Source organism: Simochromis diagramma, unplaced genomic scaffold, assembly GCF_900408965.1.
Source record: "Simochromis diagramma unplaced genomic scaffold, fSimDia1.1 OVJJ01000603.1, whole genome shotgun sequence".
Lineage (NCBI taxonomy): Eukaryota > Metazoa > Chordata > Actinopteri > Cichliformes > Cichlidae > Simochromis > Simochromis diagramma.
The window spans coordinates 21093937-21111812 of record NW_024387414.1 but is presented as its reverse complement, the minus strand read 5'-3'; the positions used below and the strand labels follow the sequence as shown (position 1 = coordinate 21111812).

General features: G+C 40.0%; 1 protein-coding gene across 1 annotated transcript in view; it reads left to right on the top strand.

Annotated features, from left to right (window-relative positions):
* The window catches only part of igdcc3 (immunoglobulin superfamily, DCC subclass, member 3), a 60861-nt gene that overhangs the window by 29790 nt on the left and 13195 nt on the right, over window positions 1–17876 (top strand). Inside the window, exons 3-7 of the mRNA XM_040011574.1 lie at window positions 496–640; window positions 736–866; window positions 1213–1350; window positions 4920–5078; window positions 10128–10293. Coding sequence (XP_039867508.1) covers window positions 496–640; window positions 736–866; window positions 1213–1350; window positions 4920–5078; window positions 10128–10293 — 739 coding nt within the window. The remainder of the gene's footprint in view (window positions 1–495; window positions 641–735; window positions 867–1212; window positions 1351–4919; window positions 5079–10127; window positions 10294–17876) is intronic.

Genomic DNA, 17876 nt, shown 5'->3' with positions numbered 1-17876 from the left:
CAAAAGCTTCCTTTTACACATTTGTAGTGATGTCAGAAACGTTCTGCTTGTCTCTGAATTGGCTTATGTGAAATAGTAAGGTTAGCAGGTAGGTTAAAGCTCTCAACAATGAAGTGCATTTAGTGAATCAGTGCCATTTTGTGCAAAAACCCAAGTATCTCCGTCAACAGTTGAAGTGTGGATTTTCCATGAAATTGTAATACTTGCACTTTATTTGTGAAAAAGCAACACACTAAAAATAAATATAAATACTAAAATAAATTTCCCTTGCAGAAAATGTGCCAGTTGCTCCAAGCATGTTGCAGCACTCCTTTGGTAGATATTCTGTCTCTTTATGTAGTCCAAGATTGGTTCTCTGATGTTGGGATCTGTGGGGGCCACGCCATCTGTTGCAGCGCTGCTTATTTTTTCTGTAAGCAACTGAGCTTGTTGCTCTGTAGCTGTTTTGTGAAGCTATGACCTAATATTTCAACTGCTCCTCTTTCTATCTCACAGCCATGGCAGATTTCCACGTCCAACCCGAGTCGGTGCACGCTGAGGAGTCCGGTGTGGCCAGATTCCAGTGCCAGATTCACGGCCTGCCAGAGCCGGTCATCAGCTGGGAAAAAGACAGCCGTCCAGTGGACACCAGTAATGAGAGGTTAGATCAAAATACCACTTGGGCGTCTTGTTTTAAGAAACTGCAGCACTTTGGTTAAGGGTTGCCAAGTCTCGTGATTTTTTTCTGTCTTTTAGGTACACTCTCCTGCCCACAGGCGTTCTCCAGATCACAGGAGTGCGTGAGGAGGACAGTGGAAGGTTCTGCTGTGTGGCTCATAACAGTGCAGGAGTGAAACACAGTGCTGAGGCACTCCTAACAGTTTCGGGTTGGTATCTATAGTTGAGCACGCATCTGAGTAAACCTCTGTTTTTTTGTTTGTGTGTTGTCATTTGAGGAAAGCCTACATGTCCTCACTGTAAATTGACTTTGGTTTAAATGAGCTTTCTTTATTCGGATCTTTAGTTTTCTGTATCACTGATCAAATACAGTCACTTAATACGCCTCTGCTTATCTGTATAGCACATTTCCTAGACTTTTCCAAACCTATTGTCCTGCTGCCAGATCTAAGAGATACAGCATATTGAGCTAATGCACTTGGAGAAATCCAATTAAAAGAAGCTATCCATCATGCTCATTCCAATCTTGAATTCTCGTCTCCCTTTTCCCTTCAGGCTCTCAGTCATCTGTTTACAAAGAACCTGTCATCGTGGTCGGTCCAGAAAACCTAACCCTCACTGTTCACCAAACGGCTATCTTGGAGTGTGTTGCCACTGGATACCCTCGGCCCATTGTGTCATGGAGCAGACTAGGTGAGAAAAAAGTCCTGATCAGATCAGACCTGGTGTTCTTGTTTGTGTGTTTGAGAGATTAGGTGGCATCTGTGTGTTCTGTCTTCCACTGTGAAGTATACAGAGCCAGACTGATATATCAGTCGATACTGGTTATTCACTGATATGTTGGCATCAGCATTTATGGCAGCTGATAAATCGAAACTTAAAAAGTTTAACAGCATGTGCAAACAAGCTGATGCTTGCATAGTTTTTCATACTATATCAGATATTCATGTCAGATTTTTAAATCACCAAATATCGGTATCATTATCGGTCAGTAAAATTCCTATATTGGTCATACTCTACTAGAATAGATTTGTTACAGCACAGATCTATTGTGTACACATGAGGCAGTGGGATTGAAGATTAAGTCTTAGGGCTAAACATGATGTTCGACTCTGTTGCTTCGTGTCCTCATGATGCTAAAACCTCCTTGGAAGCAGCGGAGAGCTTCTGAGTAATTGCTGCACAGACAGCTCTCTTCATGCGGATTTTTCCTTTTCTTGACTACCACTCAGATTCTGTCGTGAACAATTTTTCAATCTCCTATCTGTTTACTTTACTTCTCATTCAATCTGATTTTCTGTTCCAAATGTAAATCACAGCCCCTCCCCAGCATCTGGGTGTAATCAGATTGCCAGTATTGCCTTACACAGTGTTACCAGAATGAAATGCTAACACGATGGGATTTGTATGTATTAGATTACAGCAGGGAGGCTAGGATAAGCCGCATAATGAATCTTATAGTTTCACATCAGTCACTCCTTAATGCCAGAGTTGGTTTGCTGCTATTCATTGAACAGCGGCACCACGGCCTCCTAGGTTGTGCTCTTTTTTTTTCTGACACTAAGTTAATTAGTCTCTGACAGGGAGAAAGTGATGGCAAAGCCAGAGAGAGAGAGGAATATAACAGGAAAATGCAAGAAAAGAACAAGACTGCTTCTGTTAGGACAACGTCCCAGTGCGATAATGAAAAAAATGCGGAAGAAGAAGAAGACGAACACGTGTCACACAAGTTGGAGACATTTATTAGATCTCAATGATTTGTCGTGATTAATTGCATTAATTACATGTATTGTCTTCATTAGGCATCGCCACATAATTGCACATTTACTAATTGAAGCTGCGGCATTTATCACACGAGCCGTGTGTGTGTTGGCTGGTTTGAAGAGTCAAACGAACGCAAAGGATTTTTTTCATCACTTCTGATGAATTGAATGGTGAGCTTGAGATGTGATGAGGTTCGGTCTGTGTGTTTGCTGTGATGATTTCCTTTTGCAGTTTAGGCCTGGTGATCATATCTGATTTAAAAGCAAATCTCTGTGTTGTTACAGGGCTTGTCCCTTTCTCCTCCTGGGTTCCTTTTCTCTCTGTCATCATGTTTGGTGTCAGTGTAGTTGTCTTTTGGTCGTTTCCTGTTGTACTCCAGTAGCTGGGTGTCTCCTGCGTCATGATCTGGGTCACTTTCTGTTTGTTGTATTCACCTGCATTTATTAATTTCATCTTGTCACCCTTTTGTAGCATTATCTGTTTGTGCAGCCTTCTTCCTTGGCTCTATGTATGTTTTGCTTTCTGTTTTACCTGCACTTCTGTGGAGTTTTAGGTTTTGGACCTGTTGTATCACCCAGAATAAAGGCTTGCTTTGATTTCATTGTTTTACATTTCATGACAGTATGTGTCATCACTACAGTTTGGCTGAAGAAACCAAAATAACAGTTGCAAGACAAAGGTGCTCATAATGCCTACACACTTGCACTAGCTACACAGTAATAACATGTTTTTGCCACATTGATAAGGCAGTGTATATAAAATTTAAAATATTATAAGATTTCATGTACTCTTGATGAATTAAGACATTCATCAACTCGTTGTGTAGACACACTAGTGAGATATTCATGTCACATATGGCTGTAATGTAAAATACACACCATTATATAATCTAAGTATCTTTGATACAAGCACATTTGTATGTGCAGTAATGGGATATATTATCATGCACAATATACACACAAAATCATGAGTCTGGTAATCATTTTTGTCATCATATAATTTGATTAGGCCAACATATGCCACAGTGTATTGGTTTGGAGTGTGCCATTATGTTTTCAAAGTACGCTTTTACAGTTTTTTAGTCTTTTTTTTCACTTAGATAAGTGGTGATCATACTGTTATCATCAGCAACAGTTTTACCACCACAGAGGACTCTGAGATCTGTAGTCCCATAGACCATCATCTCTCATTTGTCTTGCAACCAGCAGTATGTGATAGAAGGCTGTTCTGATGGCAGTTTCAGTATTCCACAAAACTCTTGGTCATGTGGGTCACGACAGTAAACTTAAACGTTTGTGATGGGCATTCAACATCATATATCTTAGTCCTTAAAAATGAAACTAACAATATGTTTTCACAGTCTTTTGCTAATAAAACCTTTAAAAAATAATTTGTTGATAATCCTGATTAGCAAATTCATTTTTAGGCTTAGTGGCATTATTTTGAAATTCACTTGCTAATGTGCAAGTGAATTTCAGTCAAACTCATTATCCAAAGTAATCTTTCTGTTGAAAAGTGACTTGCTTTAAGTTTGAAGATAAGGGACGAACCCAAAAGTATTCACTGACTATTGACCACATAGTTAGCATTTCTGACTGGAGCTCCTTTGTCCGCTGTGGTACCTGTCTCCCTTCCCTCCATTCCTGCCCTTTCAGTGTATCATATCTGGAACGTACAGGCTTACAGGCTGCAGATGGAACTCACAGATGGGATTAAAATGCCCCTTTGGCCCCATAGCTAACATCATAGGCAGACTGAAGCCATTGTTGGAGTTGACACTGCAGATAAGGGAGCACAGGAAAGTGTGTGAGCTTATCATGTAATTACAGCAAAAGCAGAGAGGAGGCTGCTATGGATTGTGTAAGTAGATATAAGATTAGAAGTTACAGTTAGAATTTCTGGTCCCAGACTGGCAGCTGAAACATTTCCAGTGCCAAGAAACAAACCAGCTTAAAAGAAAATGTACTCTGAGGATTTTTCAGACAAATTCCTGAAAAAGGTGAATGTCTCAACTGGAGCATAAAAGTTTTAATTAGCTGAACATCCGTTAGGGAGAAGCAGAAAAGCAGCATTGATTTACTGTAAAGCACCCAAAAGCCAGATGATTCTCACTGGAAGCTATCACAAAGTCCCAATTAAGTTTTAAAAAATTGCAGCGTGTACACGACTCAAACACAAACTCGCTGACCTTTCTCAGGTGTATGGTGTGCTGGCAGCTTTATCACATTATAGTCCTGAGGAACACACGCTGTGAGCGCTGCATCCTTGGGGGGACAGAAATAGCGCTGCTTCTGTCAGCTCGTGGCCGTAAACTTGCATGATGTTAATTAGATGTCTTGCTAGTGATTTACACCCACTCTGATCTTTACTATAGTTCAGTTGACCCCCATCAAACATAAACACCCACTGTGCCCATATACCTGGTTCTTTTTATGCTGACCTCCATAGATTCTTACTCATCCTTCTCAACTGTTTTCTTTTTCTCTCTCCCTGATTAGATGGCCGTCCCATCGGGGTGGAGGGAATCCAGGTGCTCGGCACAGGAAACCTGATGATCTCAGATGTTGGTGTGGAGCACTCCGGGGTCTACGTATGTGCCGCTAACAAACCAGGGACCCGTGTGCGCAGGACTGCTCAAGGACGTCTGGTGGTCCAAGGTGAGCTCTGGATAAAAGCAATGACGTTTTTTTTTCAGTTGGGTGAAACTTAAAGCACCTACGAAACATCCTGGGGAACGTGACGAGGTACAGCTCAGCACTATGTGGGTGGATCAGGCAACATGATTACTGTACCATGACTGAAAGCACCTCAGTTTTGCTGCATTGATAAACAAGTGCTTTGCTCCTGTGCCACCAGCGTGTTTTATGTAGGTGGTCTTTAGTTTAAAACCCTCATTCTGATCTAGTGGTTGGTGCAGATTTTTCAGGGAGAAGGTTTTGAATGATTTTCCCCCAAAGCAAAGCAAAGCAAAGCAAAGCATACCAAAACATTTCAGGCTGATTTTTATTTTGCTACCTTCCAAGCAGTAATTATCGGCTATTTCTGGTATACCAAGCATACTTTTACACCTTTTTGTGCCACCAGCAAGATACAAGACCACTAAAATGTCTGCTTGTTGCTCAGAGCTAGAGTCTGTATGGTAGGCATTACAAACATTTCACGAAGAGTTCCGACTCTCAGCTTTTGCAATTTCAGTCATAGTTTCAGGTTTCAAATCCTCAACACTCTGTTAGGAAGAGATAAAAAAAAAAATACCTGCAGAGGTTTATTTGAATCATCATTTCTTTAATATTGGAGAACAAAAACACAGAGCAAAATAGATTTGCAGCATCACACCGAGAAGCAGACAGTCCTGCAACATCGGCTTTTGTGGTCTCTGAAATACACTTTAGGGACCAGGCGCAGTTTTTACCAACCCTGGGAAGTTATCATGTACAGTATATTACATTTGTGGAGGCACATGTGATTAGATCTTTTATGGCAAATAGGTTTTTTTTTAGATAGAATGAACAAAGATTGTTTTGTATTTGGAGGCACTGAGCACAGAGATACTTGATGATTAGAGATGGGACTCTGGAGAGTCAGGGGACGTGTACCGTGAAGCAGGATTTGGGGTTTAGCGAGGTTAAGAGGCTATGTTGGAGATTACAGATCAAGTTGTATCAAAGCATAGCCTACTAACTAATCAGTTCTGTGACACCATTCCTAGAAGATCCTATAGACCATGCGTGCATATTTTCAGAGGAGCTCTAGTTTTGTTTTGTTTTTAGAAACTCTTTAAACCCCTTTTCATTTTTCCTGACAAGCATCGTTAAGAGATACAGATTCTCAGCCTTTCTGCTTGCTTTGCTGCAAGCCGTTTCAGAGCAATTTCATTGTCTTGTAATGTAATGGACTTGCATTTATATAGTACTTCTCTCGTCTTACTGACCACTGAAAGCACCTTAGACTACAAAGTGCTTGTACTTGATGGTCTAAGATGTGCAAGTCAGCCTTCACAGCCATTATAATTTGCTAGTCCTGTGAAAAGTATGTACATCAACATCAGCACTGCCCACTTTTAAAGGACATTGCAAACCTGGCTTGATTTGCCCAGTCGAGTTTGCCCTGTTTATTCAATTCAGGTTAGTGAGGTTTAGTGAAGCCACGTTATAAAAAATTGTTATACTACAGTCTGAGCTACAAAAATGAGATGCACACTGTGGGCACTTCTGGGAAATTCTATAAATATAACCATCAAATTTAAATTAGAGAATGACATATGGAGATATGATTTGCAGATTTTAGATGCCACACTAGAAGGATAAAAAAAAACCCAGCAACACGGATTCTTTCTTCTTTGTTTGTTGGTTTTCAAAACGCCTAGAAATTGATTTATTGTGTCTTTGTTTTGGCACTGATATCCTCAGCTCAAAAGCCGCGCCTTCATGTCTGCAGCTTTTTAAAATTCTTCCGCGGTTCTTCACAGGCTCTGCAACAAGAGACAATGCCTCTGCAGTATTGTATCTGTGAGCCTTTTCTTCACTCAAATGACACGTATAATCAGTTTTTTTTTAAAAAAATAACAGGCCATTAGCATTAAATTTTAGATTTTTTTGTTTTATAACACAGTTGTGTGAGTCTCACAGGGGATAAATATGCAGATTTTCTACAATAAATAAGAAGTAACACCATCATCTGGTGAAAGTGGTAAACCCATAGCACCTCTCTTTTTTTTCTTCTCAATATACAATACAATATACTAGATACTATAAGATACGCTCTATATTTATGCATCATTTTGGGAATGATTACATCCAAATTCAAAATATCCTATAATAACATATCTTTGATTTGCCAGTCTTACGTGTAGGTGTCCCTGTAGTTATAGTCATTAGTTTATTTGTGCTAGCTGATTACACACTACTGTATGTACAGGTTATGTGAAAACAAGACAAACCAACTCTTAATACATCCTATAAGTCTTTTTAAAGAAAATATATTTTATGTGATGTGGGGAACTTTAATATTAGACAAAAACTTAAAGGTCAATAATCTGTTGCTCTGCCACAGCATGCAGAAGAAATATAGCCCTTTGAAGTTTCATTCTCTGTGTGCTTTCTAACATTTTGATTGAAATGTTGTTGTTCTTTTCATCTATTCTCCACAGAGCTGGAGCCAGTATCATGAAGGTGTTTGATGTTAGTGTTAAGAGACAGGTGCTTTTGACCAAAAGGATATGGCAGGTGTGGGCTGCCCTGTGCATTAATTGTCACCAAGCAGGAAACATCCAGTGTCTGCCTCACTCACATATTGATCAGACGGACCATACTTTGCTACAGCCTATAGCAGCATCGATCGCAAACAATTTTTCATTTCATCTGCTTGTCAAGTCTGCGACGAGCCCCTCACCTGCTAAGGATAAAAAGATGTGGACATTCATGATGTGCCGCTGTCTGTTTTTGGTTTCTGTTATTGATTTAAGGAAACAACAAATGCCTTATTAACTACACATAAACACATGTGTTAGAACTGCTCCGTTATGATGGAATAGTGTGCTTTAATTAGTAATTCTCATTATTCTATAGATAATAAGCTACTATAAGAGGGCTTCAGTGGCTGTCACTGATTAGGAACTTCAATAAGCACAAAGCTAAGAAGACAATCACAGTTTAAAAAAGCACTTACACAGTAAACAAGCTGGATTTATGTTGGCTCCTTTGGGGTACAAAAAGAGTGAAGAGAGAAACAAAGAATGAAAGAGTAAAACTGTAGCGGCCAAAGAAGCGAAAAACAAGCGTAAGATGGATAGCTGGTGCTCACGGTCTTACCCCACACCCTTACAGGTGCAAATCAATGCCTTCCTGAGCTCCCTCTGACCTTCACCTTCAAGTCAGCCCTCAAAGCACACAGCAAGTGTGCACAAAACAGACAATGAAGCTGGGAAGGACTGAGATGAATGAAAGGACCATCTCACGCTGTCAGCCCCCCTCATTCAAGTGCCTAACGGCCCCTTAGCTTTTCCACTGGGGAGAATGGAAATGCTTACATTGAGAAAGTGTCAGACAACATTTTATTTATTAGTGTTGGAACAAGAAGGAGGGCAGAAGAGCGGGGAAAACAAAATAAACAGGGATTCAACTTGACAACCGAAAGTGTGACAGATCTTTTAAAGTTGACCTGTTTGACTTGTTCCTAGTATATATATTTTTTATTTTTTTGTCAAATAAAGGCACATAGAGTGGTGGATGCCCACGTTATATATGGCCAAACTTTCAAATAAGGCCAGCGTATGTGTAAGACCCTATTTCGAGGGATTTTTTTTCCCACTCTTGGCTGTATGAAGCAGGATGTGGTTAATATGTTTATCTCAAGCATACAGCTCTGGCCAGCGCAGCGCCTGTTTAAAACCTTCTGTTTGCTAGAGGCAGTCAAACAGAAGACACGGTGAACTGAGGGTCATCAAGGGCCAGTATAGGATAAATAAGGATTATTCAAAAAAGTATATCATGTAAATGTACACTAATAGATGCCAAGAATTAAAAATATGCATAAAAATGAGCATATTAGGTCCATTTTACTGGAACTATGGCTCATGACCGCTTTAAAAAAAGACAGGAAAGTCTAGCTCCATTGGAAGCAAAATATTAAGACGTGACTAAAGACTTTTGCACAATACTGTATTTCTTCATTCATTCCTCTTAGTTTGGACTTTTAATATGTAGCCCTCAATACTCCATATATGTCATAAATGTGCTGTCCCTAAGAGAGCCAGCTAAAATTACTTAACCTATTTAAAACAAGTGCAGCCTTTTTTTATAAACAGTAATCTGTTGCACATTACTCATTGCCTTTTTTAATACTTTTTTTTTTAAGTAATCTTATAATCCCATCAAATTATAGGTCCAAAAGTTTCTCTTTAAGAGTCACCTCTCTGATTCAGTCACTTTGATCTCACGGTATTTGTGTTCAAGCTATTTCAGGTTTTCTCAGGTTGCTCATCCTCCCTTGATGATGATGAAGAAAATGACAGGGACAGAAAAAAAAGGTGGAACAGTGTGGTATTTTTACTAAAGGCATCATGATACGCCTCCAGTAAAGGCATTATATAAACCCGCGTATATATAATACCATCAAATTTTCTCGGCTAATGTTGTCATAAATAAATTAGGCTGTCAGATCACTTACAGCTGTTGGGACAATTATAAGCACAGAGGAGATCATTCAAAAGCACCAACGTAGAAAATTATAATCCAGCAGATATAATTTTAATTACTCTTTAAATTAAAATAGAGCACCTGCCATTTTGAATAATGAATAATGGCTGGAAGCCTGAATCAAGTGATGAGAGCAGATATGATAAAAACTGAACTGCTGTTTGAAGGCAAATTACTCCCAAGTATTGCTCTGGTTGCACAAGTCTTATGGCTTTATCTCGCTTTCCTGCTTCCCCCTTTTCCTGCATCTGCATTGATCTGGTGTCTATCATAATCCTGCCAACTGACCCTGAATTATATCTCTACAGCAGTATTTATACCATTCATGCATACACTAGGCTTTCATATTTTCCCTTCCTCATTCTCACCCTTTGGCTTTTTCTTTTTCTGCACCTCTTAATTCTGCCAAAATTGTATTTCTATTTTTCTGGCACCGATCTATCCAGCAACATCTTTTGCTTGACGGATTGAGGTTACTCGATCTGATTCTCAGTCTGCCTTCTCTTACAGCTCCAGCAGAATTCGTTCAGTCTCCACAGTCCATCGCCCGCCCCGTCGGCACCACCGCTATCTTCACCTGTCAAGCGCGGGGTGAGCCTGAGCCGCAGCTCACCTGGCTGAAGAACGGGCAGATTCTGGAGCCCGGAGGGCACGTCAAACTCAGAAACAACAACAGGTAAACAAAAAAACAAAAAAATTAACTTTAATCATATTCAAATTTATTCATATATACATAAATGCTCACAGAGGCACAGAGCTCTGTAGTAAGACAGTTTGCTCAGTTTTTGCTCATTCTGTCAGAGGTTTTCTACAAAATGGTCCCTTTTGATACCATAAATTTGTTTAAACAGCTGTTTGTTTCCTCACCTAAAACTTTAGGCAGCCCAACAAAAATGTCAAGTGCATTTCCTCCCATAGAAATCGCCACTTGAACCGTGTACAACAACCTACAGAGGATCTTATTAACTTATTAACTCATATTAACTTATTTATAGCTTAAAAAACCCCGCATATGCTTATGATATTATATTTACATGAAAAACAAAAATGACAACCCAAAAACTCTTCTTAAAAATGATCTGTAACGAATCTGTCACATGTTACAGCGATTTCATTAAGTCATCATCATCTGGGCTGTTACATAACGTGATAACTGCATTTATCACAGATCAGATTTCTTTCTTTCTTTCCAGCCGTCACTTACAAAGCTGCACCCAGCTAACAGGACTAATATGGTTGTCAGTATTAATTGCTATTGCCTTGATCTGATCATTGGCATCATCAAATGTTCATTTTCTCCACATTTGTGTTGCTTCTATAACGCAGCAGCTGCTGGAATTCACTCCTGCCAAGGCGTGAGCCTCAATCTATTTTTGCGTCTTTATGTGTGCGCTGTAAAGGCTACATTTTACAGCAGAAACTATATATATATATATATATATATATATATATGTGTATGTATGTATGTATGTATGTATGTATGTGTATATGTGTGTGTATAGTATATTTGGCTGTTAACACTTCATGGCCAAGAGTTGGGGTTTTTTAAAATTCCATGCTTGATTTTATGATATTTCTGGAGAAACCCAAAGTTTCCAGCCTGTTTCTTAACACTGCTAGGCATAACTTCAACCTGCGATACTCCAATTATCCTTATATGCTGTTATTATTCATATTATATGAAATATGAAGTCAGTATGCAACAAAAAGAATCAATACTCACACTACATCGCAGTGAGTGATGCGAGCAGACACCTTCATCGCTCACACACACTGCTGCACTCCTACTTGCCTTCCACCAGTCTCTATTTGTCAGCGAGATGGACTGAGGGGCTAACAAAGAAGGAAAGAAGAGTGGGAAGATATAAATGAGAGGCCAGACTTAGATGTGGTGAAAAAGTGAGAAAAATGAATCTCACTTTGTGTTCAATAGAGAAGTGATGAGTTGGCAGGAAGAATAGATGAGACGAGAAAAAGAAAAAGGGTAGCCAGAGCATTACAGTATTTCTACTCTACACCATTACTGCATGACCTGCTGTTACATGAATCTTATGCAAACTATCTGATTGGTTAAGGAGGCAGGCCTCAGCTTGAGATCTCCCATTAGCTAATTACATCACAAACTCAGCTGGTTAAACAGGAATTGCAATCAGCTATTTAGAGAACCGAGCAGCTTGTTGTGCATCTTAAGACTCTGCACTGTCTGTCTGTCTGCAGTGTAATGTTAAACTCTTTCTGTTCAGGGAGTTTGTTTAATGAAAATCAAGAAATTCTCACATTTATAAAACAACTGAATCATGTTGAAATTTGTGCTTAGAAACTGAAAATTTTCTCTTTGACTGACAGATAACATATATAAACATATGCTGCAAGGCTCAAACAGTAGTAAATCCAGAATCTATATTATATGTTCCTTGTATAATTTTCCCCTCACAGATGCTGTATATTTGTTCGGTAGTTATATTTTGCTAAAATAATTTGGTGAGTGTAGGAGGGGAAAGTCCTTTATGCTGAAAAAATTATGAATTAGTCAACCTTTTATAATTAAACAGAAAACCTCTGTAAATGACATAGCCTGTATTGAAAAGATGGGTGTAGTCGTCTGCAGAGTGAAGCCAGTGCCTCAAGTCTGCATTCTTTATAGTGGCCAGCAGGGGGCAACTTAAATAAGATGGTAAAGAAAATTGTGAGACACATGTTTGACTTCTCCCTTGATTTACATCCTCTGTAAAGTCTTTCCTGGTGAGTTTATGGTCTTGATCACTTGGTTTAACTCCTACCTAGTAAAACACATTCAGGTCATAAAATCCTTCATCCTGTTAAAAGGGAGTTTTTCTTTCCCACCATCACAAAGTCCTTGATCATTGGGGCTCGTCTGATTGTCAGGGTTTTCTCCCCAAATACTAGCGACAACAGTCGCCTCAAGGTGCTATACGGTAAAGGTGAAGCTTTACCTTAAAGCACCTTGAGGCGACTGTTGTTGTGAATTGGTGCTATATAAATAAACATGGACAGAACTGAATTGAAGGTTATGTCTACATTTAAGATTAATCATGCATTAATTGCCAAGATTTGATGATGTGGAGAAAAATTCTGAACACTTTTAGATTCATTAGTCAATCTCTGGATATTTAAAAGAACATTTTTTAGTCATAATTACATAAGATTACTCATCTACTGCACTCATTATATCTCATGTGTATACATTTGAGGGGAAAAGGGTAAAAATACATGTGACTTTCCCACTGAGGTATAAACATCTTGCAGATTTTGGCTGTATATTAAATTCACTCAGCTGGCAATTCACAGTGGGGTGAGTTTTACCGAGAGCCTGAAAGACCATGTAGTGTGTTTTCTGGAGATCCTAAAAATATATATGGGATCAGGCAGAATTTACCTGCTGATCCAAGCTAAAACAAATGATATATAATGATATGCAAATTCATTCAACAGCTCCGGGTAGCACAATTATTCTGTTTTCACAGATATGTACATATATATAGATATATTCAGAGGCTATCAGATAGTGTAGGCTTGAGTACACAATGCAACATACCTAGGAGAGAGATTTTAATTAATGTGTGTGGTCGGTGTAACAGTATATACACACACTGCCGACTCTCATGATGCTGACCTTCAAGAGCAAAGAGGGAAGGAAGGGGAATCGATTGTGCATTTCATTCATACACACGCACACACATTAATCAAAATAGCAAAATAGCCCCACGGTGCATGCCATCATTCATTTTGCACTCACACATAATCCAACATGACAATTCACAAGTGTGATGCCCTTTACTCCTCAGCCGCGCGAACGCTTTTCTCGCCAAATGCAGCAAACCGACGAGGCTGTGTCGGCAATATGCAGTGATGTCAGAAATAAGCTGATTGGCTGCTTCTGTAAACACGCGAGGCGTGTGTTCTTCCTGACACAACCCAACAAATGTGACACCACGGACACACACTGCCAGCATTATTATGAAGCCCCTTCATTATTAGTGTTTGCTGGCCAGCCTCCTGTGAAATATGCTGTCCTGGTTATTTAAACCCTCTCAGAGTTGGATCATTATACATTGTTCTTACATCACCAAAGCTGCCGTGTGTGATCCCTCAACAAACACAAGCTGTGATCTCCGAGAGTTTAATAATTGAGAGGTTGAAAGTCAGCTTGTTTAGTTTTACTGCGGTGGATGAAAATTTAATTCTCCCTTGTGGTAAAAAAAAAGAGAAGAATGACAAAAATCATTAAATTTTAATCATTCAGATCGACTAACAATCCTTTTTCGTCTGTTTAGAAAGTTATGTAGTAATTAAAAGAACATTTTCAATTGTGTGTGAGAGGCGTGGTGTATTTTCAAATTAATAGCCAACGTCTGAAGGAACAGGGCACCACACAAACCTGGTCATTTTGTAGCAGAATCCTTTCAAAGGGTTTTTTTTCTTTTCTTTTTTTTTTAAACTTTCTTTCACCAAGACCTGCCTTTCTTGTTTGCAGACCCCTCTCTGTGCCCCACATCCCCCTTTCCTGCCCACTTTACAGCGAGCTCTGGCCTGAGCACTGGCCTTGAACTCTGACCTCGCCTGTAATCAGTCATATCCCTGGGCCCTTCCCTCCTCTCAGGCCACAGACAGCTCATCACTCCTCCCCTCCCCCCTTCCCCGCCTCTTCCTCCTGTTCTCTCTTTGTCCCCAGACTTTTTTCTTCTTCTTCTTCCTTTCACTCTCACTGAATCCAGAATGGCAAAGCTGGCTTTTGATGGGGTGCTGCTCGGAGACAACGGAGAGTAAACACAGCCTTAGCAGCTGAACAACAGACCCAAAGCCCCACTGTCAGCTATCCCCCCCGGTCCACAGCCTTATCTGTCAATCTGTGAAGTGACCTTGAACTGATGAGTAAATGATGGTGTCAACCTGTCAGGACGGGACAGCTCAGTTCAGGAGCTCCTATGAGACAAGCAAACAGTCCAAATTTAGGCCATACACCTCCCGTGTGTTTTCAACTCTGTCACTCGCTTTTCCCCCTCACATATGTTTGGATCGTTGGTGAGGTGTTGCTTATAAATACAGACCGATCTATTTGAAAAGAAACTGAGTCAGAAAGTATTTGAACATGGCGAAGGTTTCAAAGGTTTCAATTTGAGTAAGCTTAGCATTTACCGCTGCCATTCATCAACAGTGCATCTATAAAACAAGTCATTTTTAGTATTTCTCGACAGTGGATCAATTTGTAACACTGCAGGGAGTAATGGATCAAGAAGACGGAGCAGCCACAGTGAGCTATTAGATGAAGAGCTACAGGCGTGAGGCTGCACACCTCCAAAGTCCGATCACAGCTGCTTAAAAAACGACCACACAAACTTTTCCGTTAATTAAAAGTTTCCTTTTGCTGCATTCTGATACAAAAAGCAATGTGATTTAGATTTCCAGCTGAAGCAACAGAGAGAAAAACAGACCTCAGAAACGAAACATCGTGTCACTAAACTGTCAAATGACACTGAGGCTGAACTAAAGACATTAAGCCAAAATTAAGTGCAAGACATTAAGTGCATCAGCACTGAAATCATTATACCTAAATTAATGCAGTCATCACTGTGCAGTGATAATTAACAGAGATAAAAAAGCAAGTCTTCATGAATATGATTACAAGACCAAACAGGAACTTGTTTGTAGATAATGAAACTCTAAATCAGAAGCGTCAAACAGTACAAAATGTGAAATGAAAATTACATATAAGTTATTAGTAGTTGGTTCTTATTAATAGCTGGAACATCTGGAAAGTGAAGTGAAGTGAAAGTGATTCAAATTCCTGCAATTTTTTGGTTTGTTTTTAAAGAAGTAAAATACAGACAAATAGTTAAATTTGACCATTTTCTGCATCAAGTTTGACTTTTCACAGTAACAAAAAGCGAAAATTTTGCAGCTTTTTTATAATCATATAAATCATCAAGTTTCTTGAAGACGTTTCACCTTTTTTGGGGGGGGGGAGTACAACACATATAGGATCAAAGTCGACTGACTGTGCCCCATTAACTAACATCCCTGCTCTAAAATGTCTAAAACATCTAGAGCTTTCCTCCTGGAAGTTATAAAGCAGGTTTTGACAGCAGTTGTGGAATTTCACAAGTGACCAGCTAACAGCGTCCATCCTTGTGTTTATGAAATGTATGTGTGAGTGCGTGGGTGTGTGTGAATTAGCATACATGCAGCTGGACGCTACTGTACCTCCTCAAACAAGCGACTTCTTGTGAAATTTCGCTGCCTTCCGTTCTCACACTCATGGGGCGCATCCGGCCGCGGTGGCATTGAGTAGGGCATCCCTGGGGGCCTCTTTGCTGCGTCTGGTCAGGCTGCTTGTCTGCAAACACTCCATCCATCGCTGATATGAAAGGCTGTCAGAAACGTGATGGTTGAGTAGCGAGCTGAGGGCTGATGACTGCTGCCACCTCAGGGGTCAGAGGTGAGATTGGCTCAGAGAGGCTGCAATGCAGAACACCTCTTTGACCTGATAATTATACAGATTGAGTCCACCTGGCAGCCTGGAGCGAATAATGACTCTTCCATCTCGCAGCTTTCTCTGACCCAGATTAGAAATCTCCAGTAACAACACTTCAATTTTGAAAAGAAAATGGAATAATTCAGTTCTTTGTCCTACCTGCTGACCCAGAAGAGGCTCGCCTGACCTTAAAAATCCATCTGCATGAAACGCACTGAGGCTGGCGTGATGTCAGTGCTGCTGAGAACTGAAATGCCACTTTGCTCATGTTCCCTTTCACCGATCTAGGAGGATACCTGCAGTACTGTGTAAAATTCTTAGCAATAATGTTACCGGGGTCTTTGGACAATACCTGCTATTTCACTCGTTTTCAGTCCATTCCTTATACAATTTTTAGAGGAATTTGTTGTTGTTTGTTAAGCCATTTAACACTGACCCCTAAACCATAAGTCACCATAAAAAGGGCACCTTACTCAAAGGATGAACCTGCGTTGTGTCTACACATAACAACCAAATTAACAAAGAAACAAATTCTATCTTAAAGCACAAAGCACAGGACGAGCCTGTCACAAAACACTTAATTTGTTCCCATCTATGCGACTCTATGAAAATTGTGAACAGTAACACAGTTTGTCAGACATGGTGTGCAGCATGTCCTTTAAAAATCTGATAAAACCAGACAAGTGGAAAACAAAAGAAGTGGCAGGCCTAAAAAACTGATGAAGGGTATCTGAATAAGCAGCAAAGACCTGACACAGGACCTAACAGATGCATCTGGCTCTTCAGTTGCTCCATCTAGTGCTGGCTGTCATGAAGCCATTCTTAAGGAAGGGAAACAGGAATAAAAGGCTGAGGTTTGCCAAATTACACAAGAACTGGACAGAAAATTAGTGGCAATAGGTCTGATGGCAGCACCGTGGCAGGACGGTGGCATGGTGGTTAGCAGTGTTGCTGCACAGCAAGAAGGTCCTAAATTCCACCATCAGGAATCCATCCACCATCTTTCTGTGTGGAGTTTCCATGTTCTCCCTGTGTTTGCCAGGGTTCTCCCCGGGTACTCCAGCTTCCTCCCACAGGCAAAAGACATGCAGTTAGTGGGGATAGGTTAATTGATCAGTCTAAATTGCCCATACGTGTGAATGTGGGAGTGAATGGTTGTTAGTCTCCGTGTGTTAGCCCTGCCACAGACTGGCGACCTGTCCAGGGTCTACCCTGCCTCTAGTTCAAGATTGACACATTACTTTCTAATAGCCCATCTATATTTTGATTTCTTTTCCTCATAGCAGCGTTGTGAGGAAAGTTTATTTAATATAATGCTTCCTGTTCATCAAAGAAAAGTCACATTCTGCTGTACCAACTCATACAAACTGGAGTAGCGGGATATTGGAGTTTGCATTCAGTTTCCTCGCTTAAAGTTAAAACACAGCGTGAGAGCCACAAACCCGACAGTTTACTTCCCTTTATCTGGCAAATGCTTCTGAACTCTAGAAATAATATGACCAAGGGGTGCACCATCTTCAAGGTATAGCTCAGTCCACTTCATATTCATGTTTTGTTCGGCATATATTATACTTTAAATACAGCAGAAATGGCCTTGACATAACAATGACATGAAGAAATGCTTTACACTGCAGTGCCTCATTTCCATAGTATGTTAAATGTTTTACTATTTATTTCTTTTGCTTGAAGACAGGCAGAATGTGAAAAGTGGATTATGTATTCTTGTCTAAAAACACCTACACAACCTACACATGTACATACATAAG